The sequence below is a fragment of the Anopheles funestus genome, chromosome 2RL (genome assembly GCF_943734845.2).
Source record: "Anopheles funestus chromosome 2RL, idAnoFuneDA-416_04, whole genome shotgun sequence".
NCBI lineage: Eukaryota > Metazoa > Arthropoda > Insecta > Diptera > Culicidae > Anopheles > Anopheles funestus.
This window is the reverse complement of record NC_064598.1, coordinates 7,318,785-7,343,241: the sequence shown is the minus strand read 5'-3', so window position 1 is coordinate 7,343,241 and position 24,457 is coordinate 7,318,785. Positions and strand designations below refer to the sequence as shown.

Genomic DNA, 24,457 nt, shown 5'->3' with positions numbered 1-24,457 from the left:
AGATAAATCAATTTTCTTCATAATTCATGTGAAAATGTGTAACACACACACACACCCACACATACACATATCCGTACAGTCAGACGCCGCTAAACATGACGCCATTCGTCTCGACCGGTTTCAAGGAAGCCAAACGGTAAACACATTCTTGTGGTAACGCTTTGTGACATTTACAACGTTACAGCACGGTCGGCCTGCTTGCGAGTGCAATTGTGTTTCATGGTGATTCATAAAAAAATAATACAGCTCAAATCGATACAATCCGGGAAAAAATGGATCCCCCCCCTAGAAGCCCCCCAAAAGGATGTGGAAGTTAGTGGGGAGTTGGGACGATTTTATGCGTCTTCAACCACGTACCACGTATATCGTTCTGGTTTGTCGCGTTTTTGGGGAAGCAACACAACAACCCAACATGGGTTGGCAGAGATTTTATCAACCCATCTTCCAAAAAACCCAAGGAGCAGCACACCATTCACGCCCTTCCCAAATTCCCATTCAATGCTTCTCGTGCCGATCGTGCTGCGAGGGCAAGAAGCGAGGGGAAAACCCGGAGACAGATTGTCTCGAAAAACAACGCCATTTATCAGCGAGCGGCACATGGTACCGACAACATCCCAGACAGACCCCGACCGTTTCGGTGTCGTGCGATTCCTTGATGTTGCATATAAACTTCTCCCACTGCGCGTTCCTTCACGGTTTATATCCGGGGCGCGATAAGATAATCGCACTATTGGCCTAGATGAGGTGCCATGATGCTTTCGAAGCTTGATGATGGTGGGTGCACACCAACACAAACACCCGAACGCAACAGCATATTGTTAGTGGTGGAAAAACAACCAAACAAGCTGTACGGTTGGTTCGGTGGCTTGGTTCCGAACCGCATCGGCCGAATTGAAACGTCCTGACTGGTTTTGTGTGGCAAATCCGCACCAAAACATGTTCATTGTTGGTCCGAATAGTCCAACTCAAAGAAGTGGGTGGGTGGGTGGTTGCGTTAAATAATAAACTTTGCAGCCAGTGTTTGGTGTTTTGACCTAAGACTGACTTTACCCGCACGAACCGATGGTGGACGTTCCTATATGCCGTCCATTCCAAAAGAGAAGAAAAAAATGTGTGTTTGTGTGCGTTAATACTGGCCACCCAGCTCAGCTACCCAATTGCACAATTTTCTGCGGAAATTCATTCTCCATTCCACACGCTCCAGGGGAGGGGGGACGTGTTGCTTTGCCGGAGAATTATTTGCTTTTCATATAGTGACCGCTGCTGGAAGCAACAGTGTTTCTGCCTCTGTTTGCGGCGAGACGAATTGTTGCGTTTGAGCATAATGGGTGTTTTTCATCGTTTGTTTGAACCTCCATCTTTTGAAGAAATGGAAAGAAAGAACACAGGTACTAAACAAAGATGAAAATGAAAGTAGCACTTTCACCAGTGAATAAAAACGTAGCGGCACAAACAAAAAGAATCCTCACTGTGTTTTGCTTCGCTCATCACAGCCGGAAACTGACGCTTCCCAACGCTCGAAGACATCCGGACCTAAGCGTGATGAGATGACGTACTAGTAGTAGGGAAAAAAACGCTCCAAAACCACAGGCAAATTACCGCCAAAGGTGACAATTGATTATGCGCTCGTGAAAATTTGCAGGTTCAGGTTGGAGTAAAATGGCGGTGAGTTATGAAATGATTATAAACACTTTGCCCTGCCTCGTGGAGAAGCCATCACAGGACATCCGGAGTGAGTTTAGGGTTTCTCTTATTTTTTGTATAAATTCTTTTCCTTTTTTCAAAATTCTACACGGAACGTTGTGATTCATTTTAGAAAAAAATTCTTTTCGAAGAGCGTAATAAGGATTGGTACAATAATGGGAAAATACTTTCTCCAGCAGAAGAAAAAAAGTTATCATTAAAAGCTTTATTTTCCCAATTATGCTGGATATGTCCATAATCCTGGTTATATGACCTAGGTTGAGGATCTTGACGCTCATGAAGTTTTGAAGCACCAAAGCATATCACCAAGCTGAAAGCACCAAAGAATTGCTTCATAATTGAAAAAAGAAGGTAAAGTTCATAGCCTTTTACGACTTAAACCAGTTAAAAGATCTAAGGTTTGGACATTTTGATAAAAATAGACAATTTCCTTTCCCAGAACTTCCGCTGCTTTAGTCTTTATATGTCAAAAACTATGTTTCCCATACAAATATCTTTCCCTTTAATAAAGAAGACACTAACATAAGCAATTATTTCCACCAACCAAAACCCACTCTCCTCAACAAATGTTTCGGTATAATGAAAATATTCGTGCCACCCATTCCGTGCTATGTAAGAAACGTGCAGTTTTCATGTCGTTCCCTGGCACGCCGTGCATTTCCCATTTCCAACCAGCGTAGTTGTGATTTAATGATGTGGCTATTATCTAGCGATCATTAACTACGTTTGCTGCATTCCGTGCACACTTTACTAGCGATGAAGCTTTACGGTGGAAAATGGATGAAATTTCCCATTAGACATACCACCCGAAACGCTTCACAGTTAGGAACTTGCTAACGGCAAGGCAAAGAATAAAAAAACAACACCCTCAAAAGCACACAAATGCGAATGCGAAAATGGGGAAAGTTTCAACGAAACACCATTCGACCACACAGTTCCCAACACGACACGACCACACAGCTTAATTTCTCCGTTGGCAAAATAATTAAGGAACGACAAAAAAAAAACACGAAATAAAGTACTCTATCGGCGATAAGGGGTGCCATAGCTTATTGTCCGCAAGTTTCGGGTTCGTGGCCGCGGGTGGAGTATTTTAAAATCGAATTAGTACAACACGGCACAGATTTATGACCAAAATTTGCCTTCAAGGAAAATGATGAGTCTGATGATGAGAAACGGCGATATAAAACATCGTAAAGATAGTTACATTTGCTTTATATCGCACCACGGAACTGCTTTTGAATAAATTTCCATCTCTTGTAACAAACGAAAAAAAAAGGAAGGAAACTCTCCCGATCGATGGGACGCTTCTTATTCGAATGGAAAGTGGCGAAAAGAAGGCAATTTTTTTTTCTTTTTTCGTTTGCTCGTCCATCTCATCCTTTTGCAACGCTTCGCTTCGGTTCCTTCACATCCCAATTTGGCTCTGCCAAACCGACATTACCATTACTAGTAAGAATAAAAACAACAAGCACTCTTAGTGTTTTGTTCAGGACGAAGATGCTTCCTTTGCCCGTGAAACAACCACAAACACAAGCGTAAGATGGAGTGTGGGTGGATCAACTGATAACGAGATGACACCAATACCAACGGAATCGTTTTGCAGACGCGTACCAATACGCACTCATCCACGCACACACATACACATACACAGAGTCAGTGGTGGTTGATGTGCAAAATCAGGCGCATCCTTCGTCCGCTCTCGGTTGTACTGTCGGCAGGAACTAGTGTCGAAGCGCGTCGTTACTAACATCGTCGTAACGCACAGACGAGATGATTACATTTCACCCCACGGTGAGAGATTCCGTATCAGGTGGTGATTTAAAGCAAGAGCGAGAGAGCGAGAGAGAGAGAGAGAAAGAGAGAGAAAGTAAAGAAAAAGAGAGAGAGAGCAGTCTTATGGTGAATTCGAAAAGGATGCAACCATTGACGAAGGAGATCCGCTTGGAACGAAAATCCCTGATGTACTACTCGGTGTCGCGAGAGTGGGAGTTCGCTGGGAGAACACGACCTACTACGTGGGTGGGTCATAAAATGGATAAAAATCTACACTTGAGCCATGATTGCTACTATTGCGATTTTGTATTATTGTTGTTGTCTTTGCTATGTAATTGCATATCTGCTTCTCCTCAGTTGTTCTCCTTCAGTTTGTAAATGGTGTGTTGGCACATGTAGGGCTCCCCTTCAAACATTCCAACCGAATGGGGGGTTGCGTGGAAATAGAAAATGGTAAATTACGTGTGCAAAAAAAAACTCAAACCCGGCACAACGCTATGTCGCGGGACACAGTCTACAGGTAGTGTCTGTAGTGAGCCACCTTTGCTCACACTCGCACACCCGTACACACGTACACTAGCGTACAAGGTGTATGCGTAGCTGATACATGCTCAGGCGCGCTGTCTATTTATAGATAGCTGACTATAACCGCACACGGGACAGGACCTTCGGTGCATCCTTGAAATGTGAGCACACCACCGGACGTTTGAGGGAGGAAGCTTTTGCTATTCACACACACACACACACATACACGCACAAATTTAGAGATTTTTTTTTGCGATCAAACTACCAGGAGAAGGAAGGTATGACTTACTTCAGCTTATCGGGTTGACCCTCTTGATGAGATTGACGGGTAGAATAAAAACGGATCGTCCTGATGCACAAGGTTCAGACGTTTGTGGGTGAACCATTTAAAAAACAAGAAACGGACATCCGATCACAAAGACAAACACTGGCAGCACAACCACTGGATTACACGTGCGCCTTAAGCACACACCTTTTCGCAAAGTGTGGTTAAGCACGCAACCACAAACTTTTGAAATGAAAAGAAAATAAACGCTACCGTTAACGTGAACGATTTCCCCGTCACGACCAATGGCACTGATACAGGAATGGTGATACGCGATGCCGTAAAGAGATACTACGTTACTTTATTTCACTTCACGCAAGAATTTTTCCAGAAGAAAACCGAAACCGAACCGAACTAACGCACTCTCTAGCACTGTGGTTCGCGCGTTCTTCTATACGCGTTTTTTGCGGGTTCACATATAACACATTTACTTCATTTTCGAATACAAGCACACGGCCACCTTTATCACACTAGCATACCTTTCGTTGCAGCGCAAAACTTAACAAACGTAGCACGAGATAAGCTTTAAAATAGAAAAGAAAGGAAAAGAAATGAGCAAATCAACTCGCCCCCGTCCGTTTTTCCCAACCGTGATATGCTTATTACACGGTGTAACGATTTCTCAGTCCCAGCACCTGCACGCGAACATTTGCCTTCCTTCGTCTTCGTCAATGTTTTTTATGATGTGAAGTTTTCACTTAAGGGGTGGAAAAACCCCTTGGGAGAGGATTTTCCTTATCGGTAAGTTTGATATGTTTCATCGTACGTTAGTGACGATGGTGCTTTACTTTGTTGCCTCTAGTCGCCTGGGCCGACTCGAACCTCGAATATGGTAGCGAGCGCCGACGGGTTCATAAGGGACGGTTTAATTTGTATGCTTTTATCTCCGCACGTCTTTAAGGAAGCTTGATAACGGAGCAAGAAAGCATCGTTGAAGGTATAAGGTTGAGTACTAGCGAACGTGTGGTGGGGGGATTAGTGTGGGTGGGTTAGTGTGTCACGGTATGTGCCCTTTGTGGGTGTTGGTAGTTCAATGTTAGCTTGAACGAAGATTTAGTGTTGCAAAACTGATAGACTAAGGTATTCGGGGGAGGAAAATTGGAACATTTGAGGCAGGAAAACCTTATTGCTAAGCAGCTGTAAAGTAAACGCTTCCATTTCATTTTAATGCTGGATCAGTTAATGGCATGCTTAAATCTTTATTAGACGTGAAAGCAAGCAGCAAAAATCTCTGATCGACATCTCCTGACGACAACCTGTCAGCAAACGTATCTTTTTCGGGGGGGACTTTTTGGGGGGGATGGAGATTAACGGTTGCACTCTGCAACAGCGGGTACATACGGGTGGCTTATCGAGTCAACCGTGTCTGCTGAACAGTGCACGATAACGCGCACACATACAGCAGCTGGAAATACGAGATTTTGCTGGTGAACACTTGAGCTGGGAATTTTCCATACACTTCGTCACGCTTTACACCTGAACGAATTTTTCTTCTTCTTTTTGTAACGCGTTCGGATGGAAAAAGGACGCAGAAGAAGAATTGATAACAATCGCACACATACCTAGCCACAACAGTTCATCAATTAACCGAGCTCGAGGTGGTTTTAGTTTCTGGAATTTCTTGAACACGCCACGCCTGTTTCATGAATAGAAATCATTCGCCAAATGCCCATTTAAAGTAGGGTAACAAATTTTTCAATAAACAAATTAACAGTACCTCAGCCACGTAACTGGGTTTTCTAGCATTTACACACATGCCCACGGTTTCACTTTCTTTGCAAGCATTTTTGGGTAACCCGTGGCCTTTCACCGTACCTCACACGCACAACCGTTTCTGGGCAGACAATTTTTAACCGAATCGAAATGATGCGAAATCCGTCCGAACGCCACGAATGGGACGTTCTGTACCAGCGTCGATCCTGAAACTAAGGGCTAACCGCGCGAATCGTACCAGAGCGCACCACTTGATGGAGCCCGAACCAAACCCAACGGCGAACGAGAGCGAATGTTGAGTCGTGTACAGTCAACGCTCTCGCCGACGCGTTGCAAAGCTTTCCCGTAAGGTTTGTCGGACCGGACTTTCAACAAAAGGTAAAATCACGCTTTCCACGTGATAAAGTGTGAGCGTGATAAAGAGCCAGAGCCAGAGAGTGACGATGCACACAAAACCCCACTAGAACGGAGAGTAAATCTCTCAGCCATTTTGCTTCAACACCACCTGGTCGGGAAGCGTTATCATAATGGACGCGAATGGCTTTCCACGCTTCTTGCTTCTCGTCCTGTCCTTTTTTTCTTTCTCACACTTCCCATGCTCACCAATACACTGAACAGCGGCGCACGCAAAGCGCTTGACAGTTTTTGAATGAAAGTGACGAAGGTTGTTTTGGTCTTTGGAGCGTTCTGTGAGCCATGTGAGCCACATGATAAAATGGCATCAGAGAAACTCATCTCACGCTCACGCATCATGAATGCTGTGTGAGCAAAGAATAGTCCGTTGAGATGCGGGATGAAATACAGGAATTCAGGACAGTGAAAAGGTGAGTTATTCTGTTTGTGTGTTGTTGCTTTGTTGCTACTGGCAGAGTAGCAAGGGAAGATTGTTTTGTTTTGCTGACCTCGGCTGTTTGACGTATGGATTGCAATTACGGGATGAAGCATTGAGAAAGAACCGATTGGATAGCAAAAGCGTTTGTTCACTTTCTTTGCCTTTTTCGAGAAACTTTTCTTTTATTTCCTTTGACATTCGAATCGAACGGATTGACAATTTGCTAAATTGGAGATTGTATTTCACTTGTGAGGTTATATCCTATAGCGAACGTTCAGAGGTCGGGATCTGTGTCTGATCGAACAGTACGTATGTAGGAGGATAATATTTATAAGTTTAACAAACTATTTTTTGTAAAAATTTCATGTTTAGGTATAAGCTAATTATATTTGTACACAATTTTAGATTTTTTTTAGTAATGTACTGGGCGTCTCCATCGCATAGAATAAAAATTGTTTTCTTAGTAGATGTTGATGATTTAATGTTTGCAGTTTGTATTGCTTTATTTCATGTTTCTTTTATCTACGATGTTTATTTAAGATTAGAAAATCATTATTCCCACTAGAAAATGAACGAGATTTGTAAATAAAATTTGTATGTAAATTGAAATGGAGACGCCTGGTAAATTGAGATGGAGACGCCTGGTAGCTGATAAAATTATTTAGTTTATTGATTATTTTCGTTCACAGATCCACTGTTGCAGTAATATTTTCTTGTTACATTGCTTTTGAATAATTTTAAGAATACGTGCAAAACTACACATTTATACCTTGCTGCTTTAAGAGCATCACATTCCAGGGTCGTTTATCCCTACGGTCCTTTCTTTTGCTTCAATGCGTACCGGAATGCTGGAGTAGTCTTTTCCGTTACAGTATATGTATGTTTTCCGTCCTTTCCAGAGCTGTTCAAGCATGTTGATTAATGATGGTGTGGCACTTACTGTTCGCACCAATGTCTGATCCCGGTCCAAAAGTAAACATATGACCGTATCCTACCGTAGTGAGGCCGTTTGTGTGGGGAATGTTTTTTTTGCGATCTTTGAAACATTGTACGGCAAACGTAGCGCGTGTCGTTACCGAGTTCCACCCCGAACATCTTCCACCCCATTCTCGATAATGATTGTTTCGGGTAAGTTTAATGAGCATTGTTGTAAGAAATCTTGTAACCAAATCGTTAAAACCTGCACCTTTTGTTTTGTCAACTTGAAATCTCCACACTTATGTCCATTGCTTTTGATTATACGCTGCCGTGCGAAGCGTTTTGCGGGGAAGGGGGTGTAGATTTGGAAACTTTTTTTTACAACATGTCAAGCACATGATTCGCCATCAGCACGCCAAAAACCATCGACACACAAATTAATCCTGAAGTTCTTGCGCGTACAAGCGCCACCATAATCGTAAACCTTGCGCCCACCGTCTTGTGCCGTTGCGTATGGTGTGAAAAGCAATTTCTCGGGCTGTATGAGAAAATTGTACAATTTAGCTTTTCCTGCATTCATTACCATTTCAAAAAGCAAGAAAAGGAAAAAATCCCCAAGTTGGCACGGAAAAGCTTCGATGCTGTGCTGTGGAAATGATGTAAAAGTTTAGACTTTTCTTCCCACTTTTTCCTCCACTTGTTCTTTAAAGAAGGAGAGCACGGAGGCGGAGTGGTTTTCTTCCATAAGATGGGGTAATGAAAAATTTACACCGAATGTAGCACAATCAGTGGTAGTGTATGGTACGGACGATAAAATAATCGTTACGATTTACTGCATGGTAGCTTATGGGGAGAGGTCTCTTGCATACAAACTTCCTTTCCTTGACTGCTTTTTCTTTTTTCTTCTACCTTTTTATTTGGAAAGCAACCGAAAGAGCGGGACAGAGGAGAAGAGGGCAATAGTTGAGGAAAAAATCAAGAAGCAATTTTCCTCTCCACAGCACTTTTCATTTCTTATGGGTGGTACCGGGACCACTGCCCATTTTTGCCTCACAGACAGAATGCCTTTTCCATGTTGAAGTTGAAGGTTTATGCTTTTTTTTCGTTTCTCTTCCATCTTTTGGTGAGAAAGGAACACATTTTTTTTTTCGCAAAATACGTCTTCTTTGTGTTTCGGCACTTCCGCCCCCCAGAAAAGGGAAGAAACCAAAAGGAAAGTACACAAAATGAGCCGGAACTGGTGGAAATCCGTCGTTACGTTTGAATGTCAAAGAATGGATTTCCGATTGGGAGGTCGAAAGTCGTCGTAAACTCGAATGGAAATGCACAAAAGAAGATGGTGGAAAAAAGAGAAAAAAAAACAAAGAATAAATTAAGACACAAAAAGCAAAATTGTGAACATGTGACAAAATGGTACAAAAATTAGGAACGCAATTTGAGATAAGATTGAATGATGAAGTCGAACGTAAGGCGTTGGAGTAATTATGCATTTGTCTTTTAATCGATCGAAATACTGAAGCAAGCTTTTATTAGCTTTTATCTGTTAAATTACAAGACCTTTCAAGTACAATGGTGTGGACGAAGGATTCATGTATGGGCCAAAAAGGAAAAAGAAAGAGCAAAATAAAACACTACATCAAACAGGGCGGGAGCAATGATAAATTGTAGGCACTTTATCCATTTGAAAGCGTTGGTAAGCGCGGCCAGTAGGTACACGTTTTGTTGAGAGCATTTGCCATTCATTTCTACGTCGCTGTGCTTTATTTCGACAGCCTTTATTTTCCATGTCTGCAACCATGAAAAGGTTTTTCTTGCAATCAAGCTTCCAGTTGGTGTTTTTTTTTCTTTCGTTTGTGTGTGTTGTTATTGTGCCAATGGTAATAGAAATGTTACGACTATCGTTGAAGTGGATTCCTCACTGGAAATGCTTGACCTTGGCCGTTGAAAAGAACATAAAAAGGCGAATGCGAATGTGTTTGATAGAAGCAATAAGAGAAGAACAAACTTGCGATGCAGCCATTGAAGGCATCACTGAAGAAGCCAATTTTTAAATTTCTTGTTTAATTCATTTTTTCTGTATGAATTCTTTTATTCAATAACACTTAGAGGGTAAAAAATAGCTCAATAGATGGTAACACTTTCATCGCTTTTCTTTTGCAAGCCTTCAATAAGGTCTCCCATTGCATCGCCGTAATAAACTATTTATAAATTCCCTCTGCACAAATCCTTTGCATGTGTACAGCAATCATATGAGAATGGCCACTAATAGAGGGACAGGATAGAGTGCAACGATGGAGTCACCGATGAGAGAGCTGTTGAATATGCTCTTGAATCTTAATGCAACGGTTTGCACAATGTCGGGGAAGCCGGGAAGCATCGGGCAGTGTACGTGTAGGGATGGATAAATATATTCTAAACAAAATATTCATCGCAATGTGTCGTGAAGGACGGGACGCTTGAGAACGCTCTTTCCCACGCGTGTGTTGGTGTGTTCCCGTTTCTGGGGCAAATGCATGTGCTCGGGCCAGGCACAAAACCCACAAGTCATGCGAAATAGAACAGCTGAAACGGTACGCGGGAAACTCAACAGCTCCCGACGCGGCGAATGGAAACGAAAGGATTAGAAGCAAGACTCGAGTGTTGAATGCAACCAATGGGTAGAGGGACTTCGATGGCTTCGGGGAGGCGCTAGACGCTTTCATAAGCAACTGTGAATAATAAAAGTATAACATGTTGAACATCGGTAGGTGAGGAAGCTCGAGCGAGGAAAGCTTTATCGTTTGCTGCAAAATGACGACGGACAACGTTTGACCAACTTTCTTCGGTGGCACGGGTGAAAAGGGCTCCACCAAAATAGCAGTGAAACTGGATTAACTTTTGAATACGTTTGCGTTTTCAAGATTGTGGCAGTGGGTGGAAAGCTACTTCCCACCATGATATTAGCAACTAACTGTTAGCGTTCAATGGTGATATGCAAAATCAGAACCGCTTTTCTTTGTGCTCTTACCGTGTGACTCAACTTCGGAACACTTTCATATCGAAGGGAGCGATTTGAATTCAATGCCACCACGTGCCTCTAGACGTGCGGAGGCGTTAGCTCAAGTTCACACCGCAACAGAACACCACTGATTATTAGCTGCGTGCATATGTTATTTGAGATTATGTTCTGTGGTTGTAATAGCACACTGTCACTGTACTACAAAATTGGCTGTTTTTGTCCTTCGCATGTGGAGGGAATAAGGTGGTGAAGCTTTTATTTGCATTACAAGAATCATGATTAACAGGAGTATATTATGGAGATTGACCATGATGTTGCAGAGATTTATTCACCTTTAGTACAGAAAACGTTTAATAATCCTGATTGGTTTAGTAATGAGCATGACGAGTTGGTAATATCTGCAACATTGGTCGTACAAAACTTTTAGGAAAATATTTTAAAAAATAACTCGGAAAAGTAAAAAAAATAAGATTCCATTAAAACATGTTCAAGAAATTGGTCTCAGTTATTAGTGTAACGGTACTCGAGCCATGCTGGATAGAAGGACACGACAGGATAATCTTTAATGGGGGAAGGTTTTTTTCAACTGCACGGTTCTACTTCACCTTGTGTTTTATTGTTGCAAAAGAAATAAATAATTTTTGCTCGAATTTGTACATATTGTACCATTTATCAATGAATGTTCCACTGTAATTAAAATAAAATCTACAACAAATATCCAATACCAGAACCATTCCATATTTTCTTCCACAAAAGAAGTACTGGGCGCATACATTGTAAACGCGTGTTTAGCGCGCCTGCTATTTGACAGTTCTGGTTTGTTTACCTTTTCGGTAGCCCTCCAAATCAACCTGTTATTAGTGTAACAAAGTGTGTACGTTTGATTTTGTTGAGGTTTTTGTTACAATTGTTGGTCTGTTCTGGCCATAGGTTAGCGTTTGTGTTAGTGGTGCTAGCAGGTAACAATACTTTATCACTAATTACATACAAAGATGGATGTTCTGTCTATTGTTTTCACTCAAAACTTACTGCAATTCCGAAACAGTTCACATACTTCGACGCTGTTTACTGGTTACGCATGTGCGAATAGCTTTCGGGACACAGATGTCTACGATGCATTAAGATATGCGGGTTTGTACAGTAAGTACGAAAACATTGAAGCCATACTGTGTTTATCGCGATTTTACATGTATCTTTTTAGGCGAATATCATTCGTTCCATCTTACGAAGCTAGCGTATTCAGCACGTTTTACTGCACATCGAAACAAAAAACCCTTAATTACACAAGCAAAATGAGCTTGAAAAGATCCGCCTCCGACGATATTTCGGATGAAACTATATCAAAAGTAAGAAAATCAATGATGATACCAACTGCAGCGAGTAAGTCTAAGGCAAGCGCATCTTCGGTTGCTTCTGGAAGAAAAGTGGTAAGGTCAAAATTGGAAAGTTCAAGAACTGCGATTTGTAGTCGTCCAAAACCACCAAAAAACCAGCCAGCACCACAAGCCACAAAGCAAACACCTCAAGCGTCTGACGCTGGCCAAATTCGTCGGGGTAGTGCAGCTGTCAAAATGCCCGATCGCAGCACATCGCGCAGGTTGGATAAAACACTATCCAGCATCGTGAAAGTAAACCACAAAAAGGACAACGGATTGCCGGAGTCATGGCGTAAAGAGCTGTATTGTGCACGACCCGGGTCGGCCCAAGCGAGGTTAGAAAACTTACGTGCAGCACTGCAAAAAGAGGTCGAAGAAGAAAAATTATCCAAAGCTGCCTCGAGTATACCAACCAAACGCACTGTAGGGGAGAGAAGCCCTCCAAATGGAAAGGTAACGTCAACTTCCAGCACCAGCCACTCCAGGACTGCGTCTGTCACTGCCGTAACAGCTACCAGTGCTGTCGCGAAAATGGAAACTGTAAAGCACACTGTTACTGACGTTTCATCTGTAAAGCATGCAAGCACCCGTCCAGTAACTACCGTAGTAGTCGGAAAACTTGGAAATACTTGTGGAATGGATGTGGATGGTGTAGAATCAAACAGTCCTGAGCCCGAGGTTTCTTCTCATCCAACAGCGCATAATGGTAGAAGTTTCGGTCGGTCCAATGCATCTGCTAAATTTCCCAATCACAGCACATCAAACAGGTTGGATAAAACGCTTTCCAGCATTGTGAAAGCAAAGGACAAAAAGGACAAGGGTTTACCGGTGGCATGGCGCAATGAGCTGTATGGTACACGACACGGATCGGCCCAGGCAAGGCTGGAAAACTTTCGTGCTGCTCTGGAAAAAGAAATCGAAGAGCAAAACTTATCCAAAGCTGCCTCTAGTATACCAATGAAACCCACTGTAGATGAGACGAGCCCTCCAAAAGTAAACGTAACACCATCTCCTAGCACTAGCCAGTCCAACTCTGCGCCTTTCACTAAGCTATCAGCTTCTAGTGCTATTCCTGAACCTTCAGCCATCAAGCATACTGACGCAGTTCCTGAAGATTTAATTGTAAAGCAAAATAACCCGGATCTAGCTGCAAGCAATAGAACAGAAAATCTGGAAGACAGCTTTGAAATGGATGTAGATGAAACGATCAGTCCTGAGCCGGAGGTACCTTTGCCTTCAGCAGAGCCGGCTAGTTCGAAATGTATGGAATATGACAGCATTGCGGAGTCAACGATGCAGCAGCAAAATACTGAACTATTAGAAGAGGTAAAACCAAATACTTTGAAGAATACACCAGAGGAAACGAATGATGATTCGCACGAGGTGGCATCCGATCTAAAGACAAAGTACAAAGATGGACTATCTGCGTTTGCAAACTACTTTTACTGCGTAATTGACACCAATATCTTCATCGAAAATTACAACGATTTTCAAGATTTCCTGTCGAGAAAATACTCGGGTAAGTAGAAAGAGATGTTCTCACGTTTCTCGCGTTTGTTTAAACGAGTTTGTTCTCTTGCATCTGAACAGGAAGTCAACCGATCGTAGTCGTACCGTACAAGGTGCTGCACGAGTTGGACTTAGTGAAGCATAAAAAACCGCAGCTGGGTCCAAAAATTACACCGGTAGTAAAATTTCTCCACCAAATGCTACGCGCCAAGGACGCTCGGGTTAAGGGACAACATCCGTGGGACGATACAATCGAGCTAATGCCAGTACACTCGCCGGACGATTCGATTATAAACTGCGCACTGCAGGTACAATCGGTAGCTGCTAGTGGGAATGTAAAGGTAGTGTTGGTATCGAATGATTGTAATATGCTAACGAAAGCGATAGTGGCAAATTTAACCAGTTGTACAATGGAAGAACTTCAGTCAGATTACAAATTCTGATTGCGGTAGTGGTGGGTGTGGAATTGGGAACAGGTACCTTTATTAATAGATAAGGAATATGCCACCTGTTCTCGAACCACTCTCTACCAACTGTTATTTACTGTTAATGGAAAAGGATAGACGCACGTTTATGTTATTCATAAATGTTACGTTACTGTTTAATGTTCAATTCAGCCAGGATTATTTTGATTGTTTTATTGAATAGAGATCTTTATTTTTTTCCGTTCCTGTTTTGACGCACAATCCCCACTGTATCCCATGTCTATTTTCTATTGGCTTTCCAAGATCAAATAGTCGAAAATAGTTCATTCTTTACTAACGATTTCGGATGGTCGTTTCAGATTTGATTTGGTTTGCTTTTTACAGAGCGTTCGAATACCCTTCGTAGTATTGCTATTACTTCGGATGTACCAAGTGGTTTACTTTACCGATAGCATACCAGTCACATATCCAATTTGTTTCCGGGATTCTTATTCTGGTTTGATTACACGATCGGTACCTGGTTTGTTGCGTCTAGTCTTTGTTGCAATAGCGCGGTTATGCAAATAGGGAACTCGTTTATAATTTGAACCTTACGAAGTCTGCCGGGTTTGCTAGATGAGCAATTTTATTACATCCTTTCTGTAAACGTAAATTATTTTTAATATATCGTAGCTTTATGGGAGAACCATGTCTCAGGACAGTTCAGGTAAATAGCGTCTATGGATAACATTTATAATTGCATGTGCCTGTTATTAATAACGACACGGAGACTACTGACTGGATTGAACATCATTGGGATCGAAATGTAATCACATTTTGTTCTTGAGCAATACAATAATTCGATCGTCATCCTTATTAATGGCGGAGAGAAATAATTGTAATAAAATATAACATAACGTTTCAGCCTTTTTAAACGATGTATTTTTAATCCTTTTTGTATTTCTCTCTTTGTAGTACGAAAGAATTGTCTTTGTAGTGTTTAATTGATTTTTTATGTGGAAAACCATTGAAACTTATGGAAAGCTGCTAGAAACATTCCAAAGTTTTGCGGTCCTTCTTCTGAGTTTATAACAAACGCCAATGCCTTGGTACGGAGTAAGATGATGGACGAATGATTATCATCATGAAAGATAGAACGTATTAATGTGGTATTATCGCTCGCGCTATTCAAACACTGAATGTGCCAATTATGATGACCTAGATAAGTACACTATGGTAATGGTTATCATACCTTTCATAAGCTGAACCGGCTTGAGATTGATTTCAATCGCTCTCGACATTTAACAAGATGAAGTTCTCGACAATTCTTGCTGCAGTTATGTTTCTATCTCTCGCCATTGATGGTAAGATTTTTGTTCTATATTGGGATGTGTTTTGCTCCAAAAAAAGGTTGATATACTAATTGCGCACCTTAGTAACGGTTAGTGTTGATGAATATCGTCGTGTCCGGCGAACGATGGGAGCTGGTAGCAACTTCATTAATTGTCTTGCATTCGGTAACTCCACTCAGCGAATCTGTTCGTATGACCTTAACTTACTAACAGCGATCGAACAACAGCAACACAACGGAAGTCGTCCGTGTCCGGAAGGAAAAGTGTTTTACCATCACTGCAATGCATGCACATGTGGTCATGGCGGTGCCTTTGAATGCACTAACGATCTTTGTGGAGAGGATTTCTTTCATACGAACGGATTACCACGGTACTGGTGAGTAAGAACTGGCAAGCGCTTTTGCTGTAGACGTTCAGGATGCTATTTGCCTAGTTATTAGGGTAATTGCAGTGTCTGTAAGTTGAACGCGAAGTTGATTTAAATTTTATGAGGTTATTCAAACTGATAGTTAGGGTGCTAGAAATTGTAAACTATATTTACTACTAAGATCAATTGTAACATTTTTTCCACTACTTTTCTTCTTGAAGCGTACAAATAAAACAAGTGCCTGGCCGTACTAGTGTCAATATAAATATAGGCTCAATCAAACACTATCGAAATGCTGTCCTGAGAGTACATGTGTTCGTGTTAACACAACTTCACTGTTGCTTCATATGGCTCATACCACTGAAAGAAAAACTGTCCGCCCAGGACATTTTTCGTACTACAACCGAACCGTCTGTTTGAACGTGTAACGAATTTTCAGCATCAGACCTTCCAAGTGTGATACTGCTACCATCCCGTTGATGAGCCTGATCGTTTATCGTACTATCGAGCGTTAAGTGTGAAGAGTTTACAGTGATGGCTGACGTTTCGTACACAGTTTCGGCGAGATTAAGGTTCACAACTTGTGATGATACAGCTTTAATGCTACTATTGCCAACCATTTCGGAAAGCTGCAATGTTACAATTTCGCTTCCAACGTCCGCGTTGAGTGTGCCATAGAAACCGTCTGTAAATGAAAACGTACAACATGGTATAGACAGGAAAATTAAATTCAACTGGCGCATACTTACTCATGGTAAACTGTTTACCACCGGACGACAGTACGGTGCAGTCTTTGTGGATGCTTTTCAGCTCCAAATTGCCATCCTTCGTCTGAAAGGAGCTTTTGTTCGAGTAGCTTGCATTAACGGAAATGTTTCCCATCTCGGTGGTTGCGCTAACCGTTCCACCTTGCAATTTGTCCAGAAATATGTTTCCTTTGCCCGAGGCCGTAACAGTTACGTTTTCGGCCAGCGTTATACCCTTGCAGGCTATATTTCCGGTAGCGCTGTTAAGTGTTATGTTCGTCGAACGAAGACTTCGCGTCTCTATGTCTCCGGTACCAACGATTTCGATATCATCGCTGTACAGGTTCGCTATCGAGGTGGTTCCATTGTTATGGATTTGCAAGTCTGCTTTTATAGGAACTTCCAAAATACATTCTGTTCCACCGGTATTCGGGTCGCTCGTAATAGTGACAATTTTGTCCGATATTTCTACCGCAAAGTTGTCTACATTGCTGTCGTGCTTCACCGTCGCCTTGAGGATGTTGGAATCGGGACAGTCGAGCAAATCGTAAGGTACAATTTTCAGATCGTATGCACAGTTAATTCGAATTTTCGCGTATGGATTAACTTTTTCCTGCACTGTTTTGATGGATGTCCAGTTGATTCTGGTCGTGGAAAGAGCGCGACTCCATATGCAGGATGCTAATGCCGATCGGGACACTTTAAGGAAAAACATGTTCCTTTTGTATGCACAATTTTCCGATAATCAGCGTCGTTGAGAACTGGGAATATATTGTACGATTGTGAAATAAAGTGTATTGATTGTGCGTACAAAACATAAACAACAACACGCACAGCTGACTGGCCGCGGCTCGAGGTTATTCTGTTGACATTTTCCAGACAAATTGTATTTTGTGTAATTTTGAAAAAATTTAAAAAGGGATAATGCTTTATCTAATTGCTTCGTGTGAATATATCTTTTTGTTTTATTTAAACTTAAAGGCACAACAAAATAAATATGAAATATATTGTTACGAGTGGTTCGAAGCATACCGTTTGTCCACTTGAATTTCCACCATGATTTATGCTGCGGGTAGAAACTTTAAATATTTCATTTATTTCACCAGATCAGAATAATTGAAAAGTCTTAATTTATGCTTTATTCCATTACAATTTGTGCTCTACATGTTATTAAACCGAGCATTTAAACGATAAATTAAAAATGTTTGAGTTGTAATTTTTAAAAATGTTCCATTCAATAAAACTAGCTCTGCTGGCAACACTGCTTCAATAGACCGCTAGCCGAACGTCAATTTGCTTGCTTCAGCAAATTTCAATACAATGCATTCCACCAAAGCGCCGGTAGATTGTTGTTAGCGGTGGCGACTGAGTTTGTATTCGAAGTGTTAAAAAAGCAGTGAAAAATGGATACGAACGGAACTGTGCGCATCAAATTAGAATCCTCAGCGGACAGCAGTTTGCTTTGCGATGTAACGAACAGTTGCATCGATGAGATGGTGCAAGAAATGCAACAACAGGACCGAGAAAAACAGATACCAGTTTGCACACAGGCAACCGTTAGTGAGCTGCAGATGCGGCAGGATGACCACGATGAAAACGCATTCTACAACATACACAGCGTGTTACCGAGGACGTTAAAAATGCGCACGGGAGAATCGGCAATTGTGCTCGAACCCAAACTAGCGAGCCGTTTGTACGTTGCATCTAACCTCCAGTACGATCGAACGATGATGAACCGAGCGGACGTGTGGCATCAGGTGATTGTCCACCACGAGAACAGCTGCTCAAAGGCGAAGATACTGGAAGCACTGTTTACCAAGTTTTCGTACTGCGATTTCTTCCCGGTGGCATATCGGCGTCACATAAACGTAGACTTCTTTCTGCTGCGTATGTGCAACCAGGTCCTGGTGAAGTTGTTTGAGGATGGGTTGAAGCTAAAGCTAGGACAGACAGATCTTGCGATAAGCGTACGTCTCGGAGCGGCTCGATTCCAAATCGGACAGATATTCCCGAGGCAAACCATAACGAAGGCGGTGCAAGAACGGTGTGACAATGCGGCTCAGTACGGCAGCAATACTTTGCTGAATTTGGACAGCTTTGCCGAGCATGTTTGTTTGCAGGAGCTGTGCATTAATCTCGGCAATCGGGCACAGTTTGAGGTCGTCTGTTCGGCTATCGTGCAGGTTATGAGTGATAACAGTTGCATCAACACGTTGCGCCTGTCGAACAACGGCATCAGCCATATATCGGTGCTGGCCAGTGCGAAGAGTTTGCGGCTCGTAAGCCTGGATTTGCGTGGCAATCGAATTAAGCATCCGAGCTCACTGAGAGGGCTTAAAGAGATGCCACTGATGGAGCTGTTCGTGGCGGGCAACAATTTAACCGAGGTGCCCGATTACGAGAAGGTTCTTCACAGCACGTTTCCTGATTTGCTGAAGCTGGTACGCTTGTAGTTTGTAATAGAATCGGCGCATTTTGCATTTTTGGGTTGAATGTCTCGTGTTTGTTTACTTTTTCGTTTTAGGACACCAGTCTAACAACTGCGGCTGTGACAAAAATATCGCGTGTTGTTGAGGAAGAGGATGAAGAGGAAGTGGAAATGACTTCCCCCGGAACGTTAATTACGGAGGCGGACATGAATCCGACCGCTTTTCAGAAGTACAACATGACGCCCCACTGGCATAAGGTGACGGTGCAACATAACGGGGTGTGCAACAAGCAGGACATTTTGGATGCACTGTTCAATCTGCTAGGCAAGCACAAGTTTTTCCCCTGCTACTACAAAACCTACTCGAAGGAGGATGAATTTCTGGTCCAAAATTGTTTCGATGCGCTGCTGGTGTTGGTGAGACAAAAGCTAAAGCTGCCGATGCCCGCCAATAACATTGTGCTGAGGGTAACGCTCGCGATGAACGTTGCCGAAGCGGGCGAAAAGGATGTACAGCCGTTGAAAAAGTTAGAACGGTTCGTTATTAAACGGTCCAAACGGAACTGTCTCGATCTCTCCTCCATGCAGACGGAGCTGAACAAGTGCAAATTTGTAGACTTTTGTGCGAAAAGTCCGTGCACGCTCCGGTACATTATGGAGTGTGCTGCCCGGAAGTACGGTAATACGTGTTTGGTGTTGCGGTTGCGTGATAACGAGCTAAAGAACTGCGGGGCACTAGAAAGTCTCGCAAAGTTTTACAGTCTGGTATCGCTGGATCTGCGCTACAATATGGTAATCTCCGTTTGCTTTTGAATGCTTTGAATTCGAAACAATCTCTCGTCTTTAGTACAACACTCCAAACGCGAGCTGCAATGAAATATTTCAAATTGCAATATTGAAATGGTTGTGAAATGTTTCAAAAGCAGTTGAGGTTTGAAGATGAAGATGTCGGTGAATCGATAGGTTAAATAAATGTTTCCTATTTTACAGATTTCGAACATCTCCGATCTGAAAGGCATTCCCTGGAATAACATTAGCGAGGTGTTTTTGGATCATAATCCCCTGTGCGGAACGATGCACTCAAGTGTGGAGTACGTGCGGAAGGTTAGGCAGTTTTTTGGCACGCTGAAGCAACTCGACGGAAAGCCGCTGTTGGGAAATTTCGCCCACTGTCAGAACTACATCTGTGCGCCGGAAGCGTACAAGTTGGTCGAGTCGTTCGTGAAGCATTACTTTTCGCTGTTCGATTCCTTCCAGCGCGCTGACCTGCAGGAACTGTACCATACGAATGCACAGTTTTCCATGACGTGTGATTTTGATTTGGACGTGGCACTGATCACGGAGGAGCAGATGAATTCGCAACAGTTGCGACAGGCTAGCTACATCCAGCATAGTCGTAATTTGTTAAAGTTTAGGGGCAATCTCGATCGTGCAATGTCGATGCTGATCGTTGGCAACGAGCGTATCTGTTACGTGTTGACATCCTTTCCGAAGACGGATTTTGATTACTACTCGTTCCGTATCGATGTGCCGTTGTTCACGCCGGAACGCATCATGATCATCGTGCACGGCCGCATGAGGGAGGATGAAGCGGCCAACCTGGAACAGAATCACTACCTCGGCTTTACGCGCACGTGGATAATTCAACCGTGCGGTATGGGCAAGAATCTGTTTCACGAGGCGCTGGAATACAAAATTACCAACGATATGTTGCATATGTACGACATGACAGTTACCGGTAATGAAGCTTTCGGTCAGTCTAGCGACCAAAACCAATCCGTAACAGAGGCGGAGTGTTCGATGGTGAGTTCGATGCGGTATTTTAATGTGTTTTCACAGACTCGTTGATAATATTTTTCCCACCCTTATAGGATTCTGCTCCTAGCAATACCGATGACCGAGAGAATGCGTTGATCGTTTTCCGGCAACTGACGAAATTGAATCAGGAATGGTCGAAACGATGTCTGGAAGAATCGTCCTGGAATCTGAAGCTGGCATTAAATGTATTTTTGAAGCTGTACGAATCAAAGCGAATTCCAAAGATTGCCTTCGAGGGTGACAATCTGTAGCAAATGGATGTGATAGAAACATGTACAAAAAACGGGCTTAGAATATTGTGTTGCAGTTGTGAAGGATAGTGGAGAGTAAGGAAAGCATGGTTTAAATTATCATGCACGATTAGCACGAGTTTATCTCTTGTTCGTCACCGATAGGATGTATGTTTATATGTAAATTGAGTTGCAGCGGTTAATAGTTTCTGTTGTTGAATGAATTAATGAATTGAATGCACCAAAGCGTTACACGCAGAATAAAGACAAGAATTCAGATGGAATCATTTGTTTATACAGTGCATTTTTGAATCGTTGAAGTTGTGGTTAAATATACGATGAAAAGCTGAGTCGCGGTGGATAAAGGAAGGCAAACACAAATTGTAGGCAAACAACAAGTAATTAGCTCAAGTAGCAGCCGTCAAGTGGGCTGTAGCGTAATGTATGGTGCTCGAAACAATGTAAAATGCGACCACCGCGAAACGTTCGACCGTTCTGCATAAATGGGTTAAACAGTGCCGGTCCCGCTGACATTAATGATGCTCGCTGGATCATTGAGCATTAGGCAGAAAAGCCACATTAATAATCTCGCCTGTATGCGGCTGTGCAAATTTGACCTGGATGTACCGGACGCTTGTATGCGGTGAGTGTGTTTGTACATGCTCCTTTTGGGGTAGGATGCACTTTAAAGTTAATCGTTGCTGTCGGAAGGCACGAGCAAAAGCGCGTGGTATTTTGAAGGAAAATTTAATTTCCGCTCTCCAAGCAGCTCGAATGTATGCATTTTGACAAAAAGGTTGATTTCTGTCGTATTCAACGCTAGAAAAAAATAACTGGTAGGTCCCGCAGGGTTGCGGGTGTATTTGTATGTGATGTAACCGATGCTGGCCACACGTTGATTGGCAACGCACCATGAGAGCAGTAGAAGCAACCGAGCATAAAACAAATGTTTTCCCCTGCGGTTATGCGAATCGAATCAAATCAAACGGTGAAGCAGAGCGGACGCTTTTCGCTTGCCAAACACCGTGACGAAACATCCCGGAAGTAGTAAACCCTTACCGTCGTGTGTTAGTGCACATGCAAGAGGTGCACACTATAATAATTATCGTAAAATTGACCACTCACATTACAATAACAGCCCCCAGGGTGTGGGGATTGATGTGAGCTGCCAACGCGCGATACTTTCCATCGACGTTCGCACATCAACCAATCAACCGGAGGGCATCACCGACAAATGGTGCACGCTTTCCCATTGCAACGGATGGTGTAAAGGTTGTCCAACGTACGGCACGGCTGGGGCTGAGGTGGATCAGAGAATCGACCATATTGTTGTCACTTCTAATCATATGCATTTTATCTTAACGACATTCGGTGCATTTCGAGGCAGGTGGCAGGGTGGAGTGATATGTGATCCGGATCGGATCGTTCGGAAACGATAACGGATGGAACGCCCTCTGCGGAATGGGTAAATTGTAACGGGTAGATGGTTGAAATAAAAAGAGGAAATTATAGCTGGCAAAAAGGCATGCGAATAGCTTCGAGCACTCCGGTGGAGTAATGATGGACGACTAGCGGACTGTCAGAATTCGACGCATTGATGCTTCCGGGTGTGTGTGTGTGTGTGTGTATGGTCTAGAGTAGAAAAAGAAGCTTCCAATGATAACAAAACCGATAACGGAACGTCTGTTTGTTTTTCATAAACCGACGACGGAACATCTGTGCATCCTGTGCATGAACGATGATGTTTTGAAACTTTAACCGCGGTTTTTCCTTTTGCATGCTATCGTTTATTGATTATGATTCGTGGATGTGGTTCATAAAAATAGTTTGGTTTGGTTTGGACACTAACGAACAAATGGGCTTTGTTTTTGTTTCTGATGTTCTTATTGCACTACATTGCATTGCGGATTGCAGGAATTCAGGGGATTTAGCACTAATGGCTTTAGTGTTCGTTGAACTGAATTCGCAGTACAGTATGGTAACGCCGAACGGATTAAGCGCGGATAATCAAATAAATTACACAATAGTAAAGTTTAGGTCCTGTTATTTTCATTCAATTTTATACTTTCGTTATTCAAATATGCCATGATATGAGTACCGAGTAGGAAATTGCCTTTACGTTTAGCGTTTAAGATTTAGGGTTTTGAGTTCAAGTGATGAAGTGATTCAAAATTAATTAAACTTTCTTCAAAGCTTTTACAATCGATTAAAGAAGGGGGAAAGCTTGAACATCTACTTTTACAGATTTCACTTAATCTTCCAAAGAATCCAATTTTCATTCTCCTTACGTCTCAAAGCTCTAATATTCTTAAATTGTATAAAATATCCTTTATTCTAATGTGAATGGCATAAAGAGAACGACATTCTAGCTCTTCAAATATACATGCGCTATGATATCTCGGCGACTACCTGTATGTTCTAAACCCCATGCATGTTTTTCTTCAAAAGAAGCTAAAACAAATCGATTATTGCTTTAAAAAAATCGTTACAAGTATAAACCAATACCCAGCGCGTAGTCGTTAGAAGGTATGTACAGCTTCATTTGCTCTGATTTTTCCCGTTCATTCTATCGCGCGTTTTCGAGCGTTCAACGTTACGTTCCGCTTTCCTTTCACGCTAACGGTGGATGGGGAAATTTCTATGCAAATAGTTCCGCATACTAACCCACACTCTATTAGTGGAAACGCTGTGAACGTGTTGCATTCGCGAACCTCGTCTACACACCGTCCACGCTTGCATCTACCCGTCAGGAGTCAATGTTGAAGTACGCTGTATATAGCGTCTAGTTCGGTTAGTCATTCCATTTCCACTCCAACGTCACGAACCGTGCGTCATTAGCTAATTGTTGTAGCAACATTTCTGGGTATCATGTTTTGCGTTGCTTGCTGGAAAATGCAAAAAAAATATCATAAAAACAACATACTAAATAATAGTGACTTAATTCATTAAATCGTTGAATGTAACTGACAACTTAAAATTGTTTTTTTTTTGCAAATTTGATTGAAATTTGTATAACAAACTTAACTAAAAAAATAAAGTAACATCAATTTCAATATGAGAAATTCTGTACAAAAAATAATTTTTTAAATCAGATTTAAAATGTTCAACAACACGTGTTGATCAACAAAAATTATATACAAATAGAAAGCAAAACTCAATGACGCTTAAATTGCTCCCCTTTTTCTTGTTACAACCGTTCCAAATCATGTATTATTGTGCTTCCGTTTGTAACCTGTTGCACAAGGGAAGTGAAGTACTTTATTTCACACAACCCTTAACCATCCGTGCGAGATGGTTTGTCAATCGGTAACCGTGCGCTTTTCTACTACATGCACCAGTGCAGCAGTGCATCGTAGCGAAGAATGCTTTTACTTTTCCATCACTTCCCAATTTTACCTAGCTTGTATGCAACAAGTCGATATGCTATGTGTTTGCG

At 42.2% G+C, this 24,457-nt stretch overlaps 4 protein-coding genes across 7 annotated transcripts in view; 2 read left to right on the top strand and 2 right to left on the bottom strand.

Annotated features, from left to right (window-relative positions):
* The window catches only part of LOC125766443 (Kv channel-interacting protein 1), a 32,848-nt gene extending 26,518 nt beyond the window's left edge, over positions 1-6,330 (bottom strand). Inside the window, exons 1-2 of one of the 4 annotated variants that reach the window (XM_049432416.1) lie at positions 5,893-6,330; positions 4,295-4,853 (exon numbers count right to left, since the gene is read on the bottom strand). The gene's annotated coding sequence lies outside the window, so the exon portion shown is untranslated. The remainder of the gene's footprint in view (positions 1-4,294; positions 4,854-5,892) is intronic. The other 3 variants (XM_049432415.1, XM_049432417.1, XM_049432418.1) reach the window with 3 other exon arrangements.
* Positions 6,331-11,618: 5,288 nt separating this feature from the next.
* On the top strand, positions 11,619-15,015 carry LOC125766408 (uncharacterized). Its single transcript, XM_049432353.1, has 4 exons — positions 11,619-11,750; positions 11,837-11,931; positions 11,993-13,686; positions 13,758-15,015. The coding sequence occupies exons 3-4, from the start codon at positions 12,084-12,086 to the stop codon at positions 14,117-14,119; spliced, it is 1,965 nt and encodes a 654-aa protein (XP_049288310.1). The 5' UTR covers positions 11,619-11,750; positions 11,837-11,931; positions 11,993-12,083; the 3' UTR covers positions 14,120-15,015.
* A 926-nt stretch (positions 15,016-15,941) lies between these two features.
* LOC125766424 (uncharacterized) lies at positions 15,942-17,515 on the bottom strand. The gene is made up of 2 exons (XM_049432384.1): positions 16,549-17,515; positions 15,942-16,484 (listed from the first exon to the last, which is right to left on the bottom strand). The coding sequence occupies exons 1-2, from the start codon at positions 17,258-17,260 to the stop codon at positions 16,132-16,134; spliced, it is 1,065 nt and encodes a 354-aa protein (XP_049288341.1). The 5' UTR covers positions 17,261-17,515; the 3' UTR covers positions 15,942-16,131.
* Positions 17,516-17,783: 268 nt separating this feature from the next.
* On the top strand, positions 17,784-21,305 carry LOC125766400 (nuclear RNA export factor 2). The gene is made up of 4 exons (XM_049432327.1): positions 17,784-18,986; positions 19,070-19,765; positions 19,964-20,776; positions 20,845-21,305. The coding sequence occupies exons 1-4, from the start codon at positions 17,949-17,951 to the stop codon at positions 21,040-21,042; spliced, it is 2,745 nt and encodes a 914-aa protein (XP_049288284.1). The 5' UTR covers positions 17,784-17,948; the 3' UTR covers positions 21,043-21,305.
* Positions 21,306-24,457: the final 3,152 nt, after the last annotated feature.

Bases quoted from the DNA above. Each gene is read 5' to 3' on its own strand.
- LOC125766400 (XM_049432327.1), top strand. From the start codon at position 17,949: ATGGATACGAACGGAACTGTGCGCATCAAATTAGAATCCTCAGCGGAC. The intron at 19,766-19,963 runs GTAATCTCCGTT...CCTATTTTACAG, and splicing joins TGGATCTGCGCTACAATATG to ATTTCGAACATCTCCGATCT. The intron at 20,777-20,844 runs GTGAGTTCGATG...CCACCCTTATAG, and splicing joins CAGAGGCGGAGTGTTCGATG to GATTCTGCTCCTAGCAATAC.
- LOC125766424 (XM_049432384.1), bottom strand. From the start codon at position 17,260: ATGTTTTTCCTTAAAGTGTCCCGATCGGCATTAGCATCCTGCATATGG. The intron at 16,485-16,548 runs GTAAGTATGCGC...TTTCATTTACAG, and splicing joins TGGTAAACAGTTTACCATGA to ACGGTTTCTATGGCACACTC.
- LOC125766408 (XM_049432353.1), top strand. From the start codon at position 12,084: ATGAGCTTGAAAAGATCCGCCTCCGACGATATTTCGGATGAAACTATA. The intron at 13,687-13,757 runs GTAAGTAGAAAG...GCATCTGAACAG, and splicing joins CCTGTCGAGAAAATACTCGG to GAAGTCAACCGATCGTAGTC.